The 13,923-nt window shown below is 51.3% G+C and overlaps 3 protein-coding genes across 5 annotated transcripts in view; all 3 read left to right on the top strand.

Moving 5' to 3' along the window:
• PXN (paxillin) overlaps positions 1 to 4,260 on the top strand; it is a 49,438-nt gene extending 45,178 nt beyond the window's left edge. For both annotated transcript variants that reach the window (XM_032706294.1, XM_032706293.1), the window contains one exon: positions 819 to 4,260. In XM_032706294.1, coding sequence (XP_032562185.1) covers positions 819 to 1,085 — 267 coding nt within the window. In that variant the 3' untranslated portion in view covers positions 1,086 to 4,260. The remainder of the gene's footprint in view (positions 1 to 818) is intronic.
• Positions 4,261 to 4,468: 208 nt separating this feature from the next.
• On the top strand, positions 4,469 to 7,656 carry RPLP0 (ribosomal protein lateral stalk subunit P0). The gene is made up of 8 exons (XM_032706303.1): positions 4,469 to 4,575; positions 4,765 to 4,868; positions 5,232 to 5,407; positions 5,505 to 5,592; positions 5,872 to 6,018; positions 6,309 to 6,494; positions 7,109 to 7,249; positions 7,420 to 7,656. Exons 2-8 carry the CDS (start codon positions 4,815 to 4,817, stop codon positions 7,582 to 7,584), a joined length of 957 nt encoding a protein of 318 aa, XP_032562194.1. The 5' UTR covers positions 4,469 to 4,575; positions 4,765 to 4,814; the 3' UTR covers positions 7,585 to 7,656.
• A 309-nt stretch (positions 7,657 to 7,965) lies between these two features.
• GCN1 (GCN1 activator of EIF2AK4) overlaps positions 7,966 to 13,923 on the top strand; it is a 40,282-nt gene continuing 34,324 nt past the window's right edge. For both annotated transcript variants that reach the window (XM_032706292.1, XM_032706291.1), the window contains exons 1-7: positions 7,966 to 8,076; positions 10,035 to 10,137; positions 10,757 to 10,820; positions 11,373 to 11,504; positions 12,663 to 12,771; positions 13,422 to 13,520; positions 13,603 to 13,737. In XM_032706292.1, coding sequence (XP_032562183.1) covers positions 8,059 to 8,076; positions 10,035 to 10,137; positions 10,757 to 10,820; positions 11,373 to 11,504; positions 12,663 to 12,771; positions 13,422 to 13,520; positions 13,603 to 13,737 — 660 coding nt within the window. In that variant the 5' untranslated portion in view covers positions 7,966 to 8,058. The remainder of the gene's footprint in view (positions 8,077 to 10,034; positions 10,138 to 10,756; positions 10,821 to 11,372; positions 11,505 to 12,662; positions 12,772 to 13,421; positions 13,521 to 13,602; positions 13,738 to 13,923) is intronic.

Raw genomic sequence — 13,923 nt, 5'->3', positions numbered from 1 at the left:
CCACTCATACAAGGAGTTTCCCACTCATACAAGACCACCACTGGGGAGTCTCCCCAGTCTGGTGGGGGTGGTGGGTGCTTCTGTTGCAGGTTCTAAAGTGTAGAGTCCTCAGCTGCCTGACACTGAGGGGGAGGAAGAGCTCTGGACACTAAATTAGCATGTAGCTGGTGTATCCTCTTCTCCTTGTCTGTTCAAAATCATTAGCACTGTAGAACAAACAGTTTCTCCCAGCAGTGATCCGTGTGTAACTGCTGGAGATGTTTCAGGTTGGACAATCCTTTGCAGAGTGTACCAGCCTAATGCCAGCCTTTGTGGAGAGGTCACTTGTGAAGATTAATTGTGCCTCATTTTCTCAGCTGGAACCAGTCCAGTATTCATCAGGATTCTGCTGCATGAAAGTCTGTGTTGGTCCCTCCTTCTGCCTGCCCTTGTGGGGAAGCTGGAGTGAGAAAAAAACGAACAGGGAAAGGTGCTGCAGTGTTTCCCACCTCAGAGGAAGGGGTGTTCTCCTTTCTTCTGGCTGGACACATCTGGTAGCTCGTCCATAGCATTTTCTTTTGTAGAAATGAAGCTAGCTGGGGGAAGGAGCTGGTTAATTCCCTTGCTTGTGCCTGTATCTGTCCATCTCTCAGCCTTTTCTTGGAAACTCTTCTTGCTGGACAGAGTTTGGCTCTGGAGAACAGGACAATAGTGAAGGGCAGCAGTTCACCTGCCCACAGAACAGCTGGGCTGTGCCACAGAGGTGGCTTGTGGAGCTGCCCCTCCCCACATCCCTGGCTTCTCACACAACCTGTCCCCTCTGCTTTGTCCTCCTGCAGGAATGTTTCACCCCGTTCATCAATGGCAGCTTCTTTGAGCACGACGGGCAGCCCTACTGCGAGGTGCACTACCACGAGCGCCGCGGCTCCCTCTGCTCCGGGTGCCAGAAGCCCATCACAGGACGCTGCATCACTGCCATGGGCAAGAAATTTCACCCTGAACACTTTGTCTGTGCCTTCTGCCTCAAGCAGCTCAACAAAGGAACCTTCAAAGAGCAGAATGACAAGCCCTACTGCCAGAACTGCTTCCTCAAGCTCTTCTGTTAGAGGCACCATCGACGGGCGCTAAAGCATCTTTCTGCCACCCCCTCGGCAGTTCTGGCTCTCTGAACATTACTGTGATTTAGGAACCTTACCAGGCAGGGGAGGAGGGGGGTGGGGGGTGGGGAGTGCTTTCTGCTGCTATGGAGAGGCAGTAGATCCAGAGATGAGACGGACCATTAAACTGGAAACGCCCTTGCTGTGTCTCAGTAGAGAGAGGCCGAGATCCCTCATGACGGTGTGTGTGTCTGTGTGTGTGACTGACAGCTGAGCTTAGCTCGAGGGCTCCCAGGGAGATCTTCCCAGCCCCCTCCTGGCAGCAGGAGTCTTTGCCAGTACGTTTCAGCCTGTGTCAGCTCTCTGAGCAAATCGAGACACTTGCAGACAACACAGCCCTCTGCTTTGACACCTCCTTCTCAGGCTTTTGCCTGCACGTGTGCAGGGTGAGCGACAGCCCAGCAAGGGCACCCTGTAACCTCAGGGCCACCCTGGCTCCCCTCACAGAGCCACACCATGTGTGTGACTTGCTGAGACCAGAGCACCAGCACAGGCAACCAAGACCCTGCAAGGGTCTCTCCAGTTCCATTACACTGTAAGGAGATAATACCACTTACTTTTTTTTTTTTTTAATTAAGAGGAATCAAGATGTTAATGTGTGGGGTGGGGTTTTCCCCCTCCTAGTTTGTTATGCCCTTTCTCGATGCCTTTTCTCAGCACACCAGAGCAGGAGGTGGGGTAAGCCCTGCCCATCCCTCAGCGCTGATGTGTGCTCCTTGTGGGAACATCCCATGCCAGGCATCTCCATCCAGGACAGCTCAGGGCATCTGCTCCCCTCGCCTGCTGCTCCTGGGAGAGAGGAAGAGGCATCATCCCTTCTTTAAATGCAGGTGCAGAGAGGTCAGAGCAGCCTTTTTCATCCATCCCTGTTATGAATGAGTGTGATGTGTGTGTGTTTATCTGGCCTGAAACTCTCCCATCTGTCAGGGCCTGAAACTGTCACAAGAGTGGGGACAAGTGGAGGGGGTTAAGAAGCCAGGAGAAAAAAAAAATCCTAAATTTATATCCTTTCTTCCTCTTTGCTAATGAGACCTGTCAGCCCCTTGGTGTTTCCGTTTTCTGTGCTCTTGTTAAACATGTTCTACTGAGAGATGCTACAGCAATAACCTTTTATATTGACTGTTACTGGTATAACAAGTCCCGTGGGTCAGGTGTGCATGACACACCTGGAGTTTTACTATCAAAGTGAATACTGTGTCCAGTCTTTGATAAGAACTGTAGATTTCTACACTGATTTTGAATTCATATCTAATTTACTTTTAATCCTCTTATACAGAAATTTGGTTTTGAAGTGATTTTAAGAAAGCAACTTTTATATCAAGCTGTGCTGTTCTAGGCAGTGTGCCAGTTGTGCTGGCTTACTGCATCTATAACCTCAATGCTTTGTTAAGCCGAACTAACATTCAATATTTCCTTTTTATTGCGGGTTGGGAGGGGCTGGAATCTGTGGGGAAGGGAATGTGACTTGTATTTTTTCCCTAGCACAGGCAGGTGAACTGTGAATAGCTTTTTTTTTTTTCCCCTCCTCTGGGTCACCTTAAAAGTGTGTTTTCTGGTTTTATTGTAACCTGTAAACTGCTGTATTTGAATCACCTGCCTTTCTCCCAAAGCCCAGCTTCCAGGATGTTTGAGTAAGTCTTAATGTGATGCTTTGGGAGAGGAGCTCAGACCTTTGCCCTCTGTTTCTCCTCTTCAGCCACCTGGAATCAGAGCAGGGTAAACTGAGGAAAAAAGGTCTTGTGACTGAGGAGGAGAAACTGGGAGAGACGGACTCTGTTCCTGACTAGCTGTGTAACTTTGGGCCAGTCACTAAACCTTACTGTGCCTCAGTTTCCCCATCTGTAAAATGGGGGCAGTTTAGCCTGGATTTGTGAGGTTATTGTGAGGCTTAAGCTTGTGTTTGCTAAAGCACTTTTAGGTCTCTGGCTAGAGGGTGCTATGGAGAGAGAAGGACTGCACTGAAATTCCTGGTGCCATTCTGTGGTACCAGCCAAGGCAGCCCAGGGGGCAGTGTTTGGAATTATTGCTCTAGAGTGCTACAGCACTGTCACCAGAGGCATCTGGGTGTGCTTTGCAGCTTGGCAGGTGAATTAGGGGCCCAGGGGTGGCTGTGTCAGAAACCAGCCCAGCCTTGGGCTGGAAACTGCAGGTCCCTGTCACACAACCTTGTCGTGGTGCTGCCCTGCCCTGCTTGGATCACTGAAACTGTTTCACTCATTTCCCCTACAAATGAACTCAGTGTGTGGGTGTGAGGCCGAAGGGAGCTGTGGGAGCACTGGAGCTGTGTCAGCTGGGCTGAGTGTAGCTCTGAGAGAGTTCATGAGGCAAGAATCCTTATGCATTTGCCTTTTCATCTGTGAAGTCGATTTAACTTAAATGGGTGTTCCTAAGCTGTGTGTGTTTATCTCACTGAAAAGGTCAATCCTTGGTGCCGCTGAGAGGACACACAGCTGTTGTGTCCGAGTGTCAGAAAGGAGTGAGATGTTTCTGGCACTGCCACTGCAAATGGCATGACATCTGCAAACTGTGTAATCGTGTGCCTCAGTTTCCCTGTGCGGGGAGTCTTTAACCTACCTCACTCACTGCTAGCTGAGGGTTGTGTCAGTGACACTCCTGGCACACGTGGGAGGCCCTGGGTGCTGTGAGGGCTGCTGGGGGCCGAGGGGAGGCTCGGTGTCCTTAGTGCTTAACTGAGATCATTACACATTTACCTCCTGCCTTCATCTGGTGCCTGACGCGCTGGGATGCTGCACCGATGCTACTCTGCCAAATAACGACTTGTGGTGTCCCAAATGCCTGTGTAGTTCATTGCAGGTGCAGTTCGAGGGTGGCACAGCCGGGTGTGGGGCTGGAGATGGTGCTGGGGGGTCCCCGGCCCGGGAGAGGAGCGGGCAGGGGCTGTGACAGGTGCTCCGGGAGGGTCAGTGTGTGCACCCCCGGACCGGGCGCTACCCCTGGGGAAGGTCTTTCTCGCCACGTCCGGGCTGGGCTGGGGGAAGCTTGGCTGGGTCGACAATTATTTGATTTTTTTTTTCCCCCCTCCCATGTAAACTTCTAACCCCGCTTTTTTTTTCCATTTAAAATTCTTGCAGTTACGCCAATAAAGTTTTTACCGTTATTCTCACGACTGTGTCGCGATTGTTTCCAGCCCCTGAGCTGGGGAGGGATCAGACCCGGAGCGGTTCCCCCTCAGGGCCGGGCTGAGGGGGCGGGGGGGGGCAGTGCGCTCCTCCCGGCGCCAGGGGGCGCCGCCGCCCAGCCGCGCGCGGCTGCCGCGCCCTTTCCGCCGGCGTCACGCGTCTCTGAGGTGATTGACGCGGCGGGCAGCCAATGGGCGGAGGGGAGGCAGCGCCACGGCTCGCTGTGATTGGACTTGAGCCGCGGTATAAAGGGAGGCGGGCCCGCCCTCCGGCCCTTCTTTCCCGGAGCCCTCGTGGAGGTGCGGGCGCGGCGCGGCGGCTCCGGGGCGCGGGCGGGGCTGGGCGACCGAGACGGGAGGGAGCGGACCCGGAGCGTACCGGGGGTGTACCCCGAGTGTACTTGGGGTTTTGGGCTGCGGCCTGACTGTGGGGAGGAGGAAAGGAGAGGGAAGCGTGCGGACCCACCTGACCGTGCTTCTCTCTGGCAGGTCCCAGCTCGTCTTTAAACCCACCGGGCGATCCTTGGAGCACCGCCGAGATGCCCAGGGAAGACAGGGCTACGTGGAAGTCCAACTATTTTATGAAAATCATCGTGAGTGTCGGCGCGGGGCAGCGGGAGGCGGGCGGGTCGTGCTGCGGGGGCTTGTTTAAAGAGATGGGTGCTGTGGTGTGTCTGCTTAAGGAAGGATTACGTGGCATTAGGAAGATATTAAGACAATCCACAGTTTTTCCTGTGAGAATCTGCTGCGGTAGTTGCAGAGGTGACATGTTCAGGGATGCGACTCGATGGCTGAGTGAAATGTGCGGCCTGTGGCACGCTCAGCCTCAGCTGGAGCTCAGCACTCTGAAACTTCTGACAGCCTTTTTGTACGTTTTAGCGTGTGGAGGTTTTAATGATGCTCTGAGCACTCTGTCTGGCTGTCTTTGTATAGTTACAGTGTTCTTTTTGTTACAGCAACTCCTGGATGATTACCCAAAATGTTTCATTGTGGGAGCAGACAATGTGGGATCCAAGCAGATGCAGCAGATCCGCATGTCCCTGCGTGGGAAGGCTGTTGTGCTGATGGGGAAGAACACGATGATGCGCAAAGCTATTCGTGGTCATCTGGAGAACAACCCTGCCCTAGAAAAGTGGGTACTGCTGCCTGAGGGCACTTCTGGGTGCTCTGTCTGGGAAGAGGGGATGTTGTCTGAGAAACAGAACTGAAGGCTGTCGTCTTCCCTTCAGGCTGCTGCCTCACATCCGTGGGAATGTGGGCTTTGTCTTCACCAAGGAGGATCTGACCGAGATCCGGGACATGCTGCTGGCTAACAAGGTAGGGGAGACCAGCCCTCACCACATCTCTGGGCTGTTATTACGGAATGAAAAATAAAACTGAGTCTTCATGGAGGGTACGTCATTAGTAGGAGTCCTGAAGGGCTGGGAATTGGCCCTTGCAGTCTTACACAAACTGCTTGAGTTCAGCTGTGTCACTGGTGTGTGCTTGGGTGCTGTCCATCCGGGAGGAGTGCGTCAGCAAAGGAGATGATCCCACAAGGTCTGAGGTGAGCATTCTTGTGAGCATTCTTGCAGCTTCTCTTCTCCCCTCTCTCAGGTACCAGCTGCTGCCCGTGCCGGTGCTATTGCTCCTTGTGATGTGACTGTGCCAGCCCAGAACACGGGCCTTGGGCCAGAGAAGACCTCCTTTTTCCAGGCCTTGGGCATCACCACGAAGATTTCCAGAGGAACCATTGAAATTCTGGTCAGTGAGCTGCGTGCTGCTGTTGTCAAAGCTGTTCCTTCACGGGGGGCTGACTGTGGCAGCTTAGGGAACTCTGAAGGCCAAAGCTCCCATTAATTCTTAGATACTGTATGAGCAGTGTGACTGCTGCACTTTGGGGACTGGAAGGAGGGTGTCTGGAGGCTTGTGAATGTGGAGCGTACGTGTTGGCCTCATTTGCTCCATTTTCACCATTTGTGTTTGTGTCCCCTTGAACTGATGTGCTGGAATTTCTTTGTGTGTATTCACTGCTTTTCCCCCGATCTCCTCAGAGCGATGTGCAGCTCATCAAGACTGGAGACAAAGTGGGTGCCAGCGAAGCCACCCTGCTCAACATGCTGAACATCTCCCCGTTCTCCTTCGGGTTGGTGATCCAGCAGGTCTTTGACAATGGCAGCATTTACAACCCTGAAGTGCTGGACATCACTGAGGAGACCTTGCACAAGCGCTTCCTGGAGGTGAGCACCATAACCCATGTCCCTTGTGCTCTGCCCTGCTGCTGTGGGAGCCAGCACTGCCCCAGAGTAAAAGGCCCTGTGTGGTATTTTCTGTGAGGTCCTGCAGAGCCAGGAGCTCTCCCTGGTGCTCTGTACGTGGGATTGTTCATCTGAAGCTGCTTCAAAAAGTGTTCGAGGCTGTTTGGAATCATAGGAAATCCTGAGTTGGAAGGAAAACCACAAGAATCGTTACGTCCAACTCCTGGCCCAGCACAGGACACCCCAGCAATACCACCTTGTGCTTGAGAGCATTGTCCAAATGCTCCTTGAGCTCTGGCAGGTTTGGGGCTGTGACCACATCCCTGGGGAGCCTGTTCAGTGCCCAACCACCCTCTCTGGGGAGAATCTTTTCTTAGTATCGGACTTAAACCTCCCCTGACACAGCTCCATGTCATTCTCTCGGGTTCTGTCACTGATCACCAGAGAGCAGAGATCAGTGACATTTAAATCTTGATGCCTTGATTGTCCCTCCTGTTGGCAGTGTAGAAGTCATCACCTGGCCATCCTCTGCCGTGGTTTCTAGTCCAGGTTGTTCCCCAGAGCACAGAAACATGAGTCTGTCTCTCTCTCCACAGGGTGTTCGTAATGTTGCCAGCATCTGTCTGCAAATTGGGTACCCAACCATTGCTTCTGTGCCCCACTCCATCATCAACGGGTACAAGCGTGTCCTGGCCGTGGCTGTGGAGACCGACTACACCTTCCCACTGGCTGAAAAGGTAATGGCTTCAGTGTAGCTGAAGTGCCTTTGGTTCTTCATAACTGGCAGTGATAAATGCACGTTTGCCTTCTAGCAAGCTGCAAGTGCTGCCTTTGCAATTGCAAAGGTTCAGCCCTTAAAAATGTTTTGTTTCCTGTGAGTTTACCTTTTTCTCCCGCTCCTTTCCAGGTGAAGGCCTTCTTGGCAGACCCCTCTGCCTTTGTGGCAGCCATGCCTGTGGTCACTGAAGCAGCTGCACCTGCTGCTGCTGCCGCCGCTGCTCCGGCAAAGGAGGCGGCGAAGGAGGAGTCGGAGGAGTCTGACGAGGACATGGGATTTGGTCTCTTTGACTAACAGCAGCCACCGTCTGTCTGTTTGTGTCACAGGTGGCCCAATGGAAGAAATAAAAAGCTATTTTACACCTTCGTGTGTGCCTGCATCCGTAGTGTAGTCTCCACATCACTTGGGGCTTGGGAAAAGTGTAACCCGAGGGGGCCCGTGTGCTGCAGCGGTTGTTCCTCGGGCCGAGGAGCTGCAGGGGAGCAGTTGTTCCATCTCCCCGTGTGCTGCAGGGGAGCAGTAGTTCTCGGGGCCGCTGCTCTACACCCGCCGGCAGCTCAGCCCTTCCCGGCCGAGCTGAGCAGAGGCCTCGCCCGCAGCTGGTCCGGGCGCTGCAGCCGCCGCCCGTCCGTGCCTGTTCCCCCGCGCTCGCGGTCGGTCCCGCCGTGCGGAGCAGCCGCGGCTCCCCAGGACGGGCGGGCAGCGCCCATCGCCCGGCGCCGGGCCCGCCCCGGAAGCCGCTACCGGTTCCGGGGTCGCGGCGGAGCGATGGCGGCCGACACGCAGGTGAGTGCGGGACGGGCCGCGCCGGCCCGGCCGGACAGGGCAGAGCAGGGCTGCGGGGGCTCCGCCCGGGGCCGCTCCCGCCCCGCTGTGCCCCCGGCCCGGCGGCGGGGCTCAGCCCGGTGCCCGCGGCCGCCCGGGGCCGTGTCCGCCGGCCCGGGGCGGGCCCGCACCGCCTGTGCCCGGCCCGCGGGAAGGGGCCGCCCGCCGCCGGCGCTGCCGCGGGGCCGGAGAGGAGCGGGAGGGGCCGTTGCCGTCCCGGTCAGCGCCCGGCTGCGACCCCTGTGCGGCTGCCGGGCTCGGCGGGCCCGCCGTTCTCCCCCGGTTCACACCACCCCGCCGGGGGAGCCCGGTGTGCCCGCTTCCCGTGCTCGGGACCACCTGTTTAACCCTGATGGGCTTGGGGTGTTCCCAAGGCAAACCCCGGTCTTCTCAACTTAGATTTTCCTAACTTGTTTTGTTATATTACCTTTTTGTTCTCTCTGTTTGCTTGCAACTGCGTTGCTTGTAGGCTGGCTTTGTATGTGTGTGTACATAAACGTCCCAATAAAAGGAAAAAGCAAATAGGTGTAGCCTGTCCCAGCTGCTCTTGCGTGGAGACTGGGGAGTCGGGGTTTGTGCAGGTTCTGTAAGTCACTGAGATGCTGGGGAAGTCCTGTAGTGTTATACATAATTTGTAATTTCAGTTTCTAGACTGTTGAGAGAATTTAAACACGTTTTTCCTGTTTGTACATCTGCCTGCCTGCTTGTGATTAAGCAGCTTGAGTAAGTGGAGCTTGGTTTGAGTTTGCATATGATGAACTCCTGTATTGGAAGGTTTGAAGGCAGAGCAGCTCCTTAATGGCTTCTGGTTCTGTCGGTTGTTGGTTGTCCTCCACAGCTCCTTGCTATTCAGGGATGCAGCCCTGCTTCCAGCCAGTTTTAAGGAGAGCTGGGGGCATGAAGTGGTCACAGGCTTAAGGAGGTGTGGATGGTCCCTAAATCCCAGGTAGTTGCTGAGCAGGATTAACCTTTCAACCTGTCAGCAAAAAGCTTCACTGAAAGCAGTTCCTGAGAAGCTCTTTGAAAAAGACTGAAGGGAGAAGGAACAGTTTTGATGAGTTTCTAAAGACATGCTCATTTGCTGCCCTTCCAAAAGATGATGATTATTGTTAAGATATAAAGTGGCTGAATTTAAGACTGGGATTTCAAAAGCCCTTCCTGGAGAGCTCTGTTTTGATTTCTGTAAATGCAGAGGTGAGTGGTTTCAGTCCCCTCCCTCCAGCAGATCCCAGCACACATTAACACAGGCATAAAAAACCCTTTGGGTTGTGTGATGTGATTTTTGTTTTGCTTGGGTAACCTTGGATACGGCTGGTGGCATGTTGAGGAATTTGGCAGTGAGGCACAACCTTTTCTAATCTGGCAAGTCCATTTTACAAAATCCTTGCAATGTGCTTGTTAATTTTGGAACGCAGGAAATACCACTACAGAATTTCACAACTACTGACACCTGGAACCACGGGTCAGCTTTTCAGGATGGGCAGTTACAGTCACCCTGGGTTGTCTGCAGTTTGAAGTCCCTCTTCAGGGCTGCCTGGGCTTTAGGCTATAATGTACATGGAAAAGCTCCTTTGAGTTCTTGAAGTGCATTATTTTTTGCTTTCAAAGGTCCTGCACTCCAGGTTTTTGGTGTTAACTCTTGCTCTGTGTTACTTTTAGAGGGGTATCTCTTGCAGAGCATGAGCACTGTGCCAGGGGGACAGGTTAACAAACAGAGAGCAGTCATCCTTCAGCCAAGGAGACAGAGTTTCATGGTGTGATGCACAGTGACCCTTCCCTGGCAGATGAGACTGTGGATGCCCAACATTTGAGCACTGAGAGGTCATGTGGCAGCAGATGACATGTTCTGCTTGCCTGGTTTGTGTTATGTGGGTTGATATCAAAGGCAGTCTGATGTTGTTTCCTCTTTGTGGTTTCAGATTTCTGACACACTGAAGCGCTTCGCGGTAAAAGTAACTACAGCCAGCGTGAAGGAACGGAGAGAGATCCTCAGTGAGCTGGGAAAATGCATTTCTGGGAAAGGTAAGAGCTTGGGGGACCCTGTCCTGCTTACCAGGGTGGAGGAGAATGTTAAAATGTTTTGTTTCAAGGGCTGTGTGAGGGGTGTTTTTGTGAGAGGGGGGCTGCTGCTGGCAGCATTTGGAGTCTGTGCTCCGTCACAGTGTTAATTCCAAGTGTGGAGTTTGTAGGTAGCACAGAACCCTGGTTTTTGGCATGTGTGCTTTTTCCAGTCAGTAGTTGTAGCATTGTGTGTATTAGTTCTTCATTAGTGTTTCAGTTGCCTGTTTCTCTCCTGACTCAGCCTGGTTTTTTAGTTCTCATGGAATATTCAGATACATGTCTAGGGAGGGGAGTGTAGAAAATTTCAAGTGGTCTTAATAAAACAGCTGAAGCAAATTTTTAAAACTTTCTTATTTCTCTCATTTTCTGAAGATGGCTGTATTCCACGTGTTCCAGTTTTTGCCATTATTTTTAAAAATATGCATAAAACATACAAAAAGAGGGAACTTTTACTTGCAAGCAGTTTCATAGATGTGATGTGAGCAGTTTACTGATTTCAGTTGTGGAGTGAATTGTGTTTGTGTTAAAGATTAAGAGCTCATCAATTTATGAAGAAATATTTCGGAATACATTGTTACAGATCTTCCAGAGGGTGCAGTGAAGGGCCTTTGCAAACTCTTCTGCCTTACTCTGCATCGATACCGGTGAGTAAATTGATGTGTAAAGGCTGTATGATTTAATCTATCAGTATTTACATGTTTGTTAGTTAGACTGTTCTGGAGCATCTGGAAATGTTAGCATGCAATGTCACAAAGATGTGTGTGACACTGAAGGGTGTCATCTTGTAATTGGGCTCTCAGGATAGGTTTGACATTAGAAAGTTTTGCAACACTTGCCTTGCATTTCACCTTTAATTTTGAAATTAAAACTTTTGTCCCGTGGTTCAGTTTGCAAGAATGAACACCTGTGTCCTTGTGAAGCAGGACTGAGGTGTCTTTTAGATGCCTTTTAGACACTTCTAGATGGGATTAAATCATGATCCCTTTCAGAGGAGCTGTTCAGAACCTGTTTTCTTCTGCAACATGCTGGAGAGCCTCCACGTAACTGCTGTCGCTTGTGGAAGGGAATGGAGCTTTCTGCCAGAAACTTTTCCAGTTTTTGGAACAGAAAGGATAAAGTAGTTACTATCTCCACAAAGAGTCCTGTGTGTGATGTTGGCAGGTTTGTGATGCTCACTGGCACGTTTGTCACTGCAGGGATGCAGCGTCCCGCAGAGCCCTGCAGTCGGCCCTTCAGCAGCTCGCAGAGTCCCAGCCGGAGGCAACGGCAAGAAACCTTCTGCACTCCCTGCAGTCTTCAGGGATCGGCGGCAGGGCTGGAGCTCCCAGGTGCTGGATGAGTTGCCTTGTGTGGAAATGGTTCTGAGTTGCTGGTAGTTGCTCCTGGGTTCAGAGTGGTTGTTCTGCTGCTGTTTGGCAGAGGTGTTAAAAACCTTTAGAGACAAAGCTGTTAGTGCCTTTCAGATGTTCCTCTCTTACCTCTTTCTTGTCTTCTGGGAAAGCAGTGTAAATATCCTGGTATCAGTGCTGGTGGATTGGGTCTGAGTTACAGCTTTGCTTTTGTTAAACTTCAGATCTTTTATCCAGAAACAGTCTCCAAAACGTTTAGGAAAGGGGATTTCCTTACCCATCAGGTCTTCAGCTGGTAGAATTCAATCTCTTAGTATAGACAGGGAGATAATGAAATTGGAAGCTAAGCTGAGCAACAAGGAGCTCTTCTCTTGTGGTAACTTCTGGAAACACCTGTGCTTCCAAAAGGTGACAGGGTATTGCTGAGCTGACACAGACCACAGGGTGCCATCCTGTAGTGCCTCTGTGGCTGAACTAAGTGCAGCTTTAGAAAAATCCCTGATCTGGGTTTCAAGGCTTGCAGTGATAGGATAGGCCCTTCAGGCCTTGTGTGCAGGGACACTGTCTACATTTTTTCACTTTGAGGTAGAGATCTAAAGGGGGTGAGGATCCTCAGGGAGCTGCGAGGTGGGATCTGTTGCCTGGAGCAGAGGGAGGAGGTGAGGGTTGGCAGAAACCAGAACCACGCAGTGTGCCAGGAGGGAATGTGAGCTGAGGAAAGATTTGGCAATCTAAGGCTAGGAAGCTCTTGACACTAAAGCTGAGCAGCAGGTGAGAAATCTTGAGTCACTTTTTGGGCACTCTCAGTTGGTAAATTATTTAACTCTCATTTCTGTAATGCCGCTGGGAAGATCCAAAAATGGTCTCTTTCTTCTGCTAAGGTTTCTCATTCCCAGCAGGCAAGAACTTATCCTCTGGTGTGCCATTTGGAAGCCCTGAGTGTCAAACCAGAGCTGAAACAGCTTCTGAGGGCTGATAATTTCCATTAAAAGCAAAGGCTTTAGCTGCATTTTTGTGTAACAAAACTACCTATCAGTCAGGTGCTGTTCTGACACGGGCAAAGATGGGTCTGTTATGGTCTAGTAGATTTCCTACTGGGAGCTGTAGATTTACTTCCCTCTCCTGTTTGTACAACAGTAAGAGCAGTGGGTCTGCAGCTCTACTGGCACTCTCCTGGACGTGCCTGCTTGTACGCACAGTCTTTCCGACGCCTGACAAGAGACAGGGAGAAACATGGAAAAAACTGGTAGGTTCTTTTTGGTTTCCTTTGGAGATAAGGACTTAAATATTTCTAATGTCTTTAAGTTGCTGAAACATGGCAAATAATTCTGAATGTAACTGATAACAGCAGGTTAAAATCCAGGTTTACATGGGAATCTGGTGTATTTTGGTCTCTCCTGTTCTGCTGGAGAAAGCAGGAGATGTGTAAAGCATGAGAGAGGGGCAGTCTTGCAGCTGTGCATACAGAGGTGGCTATTGGTGCTTCTAAGGTGTATCTGCAGTGTGGCATGAAGTCCTTGTGACTTCCTTGAAGTGTGAGATTCTGTCACACAGTATCAAGTAGCTTTTTACTTTCTTTTCACCTCCTTTAACAACACGAACCTGTGACCACGCTCACAGCACCTCGGGATATAGTTGAAACACATTTTAAGAAGGGATGTAATCTGATATAAATTGCTGCTTTCAAAGGTGGAGTTTCCAAAACTGTTACTCATGGTTCTGCAAAGAGGTGCATGTGGGATGAAAGCAATGGCAGCTTGTGGGAAGAACTTACATGACCTAAGGACATTTTCTTAAGCAGATTCTGCTAATCAGCAGCATTTGGCATGTCTTATTTGATATGAACTCTCTGAGAAGCAAGTGCATGAAGGTTCTCTTGGCTGTTGCCCTTGGCAGGTGGAGGTTCAGTGTTTGCTCCTCTTGGAAGTCCTGGGAGGTTCTCATAAGCACGCGGTGGATGGGGCCGTGAAGAAACTGAACAGGCTGTGGAAAGAGGTGATGTATAACCTTATGTGCCACAGTCAGCAGCTGTTCTGGGTTCTCTGGTGTTAACATGCCTTGCTGTTCTTCTCTTCAGAACCAGGATCTGGTGGATCAGTACCTATCTGTCATTCTTGGTCTCGAACCAAACCAGAGTTATGCTGCAATGCTGGGACTTGTGGTGCAGTTTTGCACAGCCCAGAAGGAGATGGATATTATTAAACGATACAAGGTACATCTGTTGTACTGCTGGTTTTTTGGGGAAATAAGAAGCGTCACTTGTCATCATGGAGAAGGGGCTGAACAGATGTCTCAGTGAGGCTGGTACTTTGCATCTGCCCCTGTTTCACTATATATATTCAGTAGTTCTGCACTTCTGCCTGTAGAGGAGGTTTGGAGGTTTAGAGGAGGTACCAGA

This window comes from Chiroxiphia lanceolata, chromosome 18 (assembly GCF_009829145.1).
Source record: "Chiroxiphia lanceolata isolate bChiLan1 chromosome 18, bChiLan1.pri, whole genome shotgun sequence".
Classification (NCBI taxonomy): Eukaryota; Metazoa; Chordata; class Aves; order Passeriformes; family Pipridae; genus Chiroxiphia; species Chiroxiphia lanceolata.
The sequence above is the reverse complement of the archived record's forward strand: the minus strand, read 5'-3'. Positions and strand labels throughout refer to the sequence as shown.

Bases quoted from the DNA above. Each gene is read 5' to 3' on its own strand.
- RPLP0 (XM_032706303.1), top strand. From the start codon at position 4,815: ATGCCCAGGGAAGACAGGGCTACGTGGAAGTCCAACTATTTTATGAAA. The intron at 4,869-5,231 runs GTGAGTGTCGGC...TTTTTGTTACAG, and splicing joins ACTATTTTATGAAAATCATC to CAACTCCTGGATGATTACCC. The intron at 7,250-7,419 runs GTAATGGCTTCA...GCTCCTTTCCAG, and splicing joins CCTTCCCACTGGCTGAAAAG to GTGAAGGCCTTCTTGGCAGA.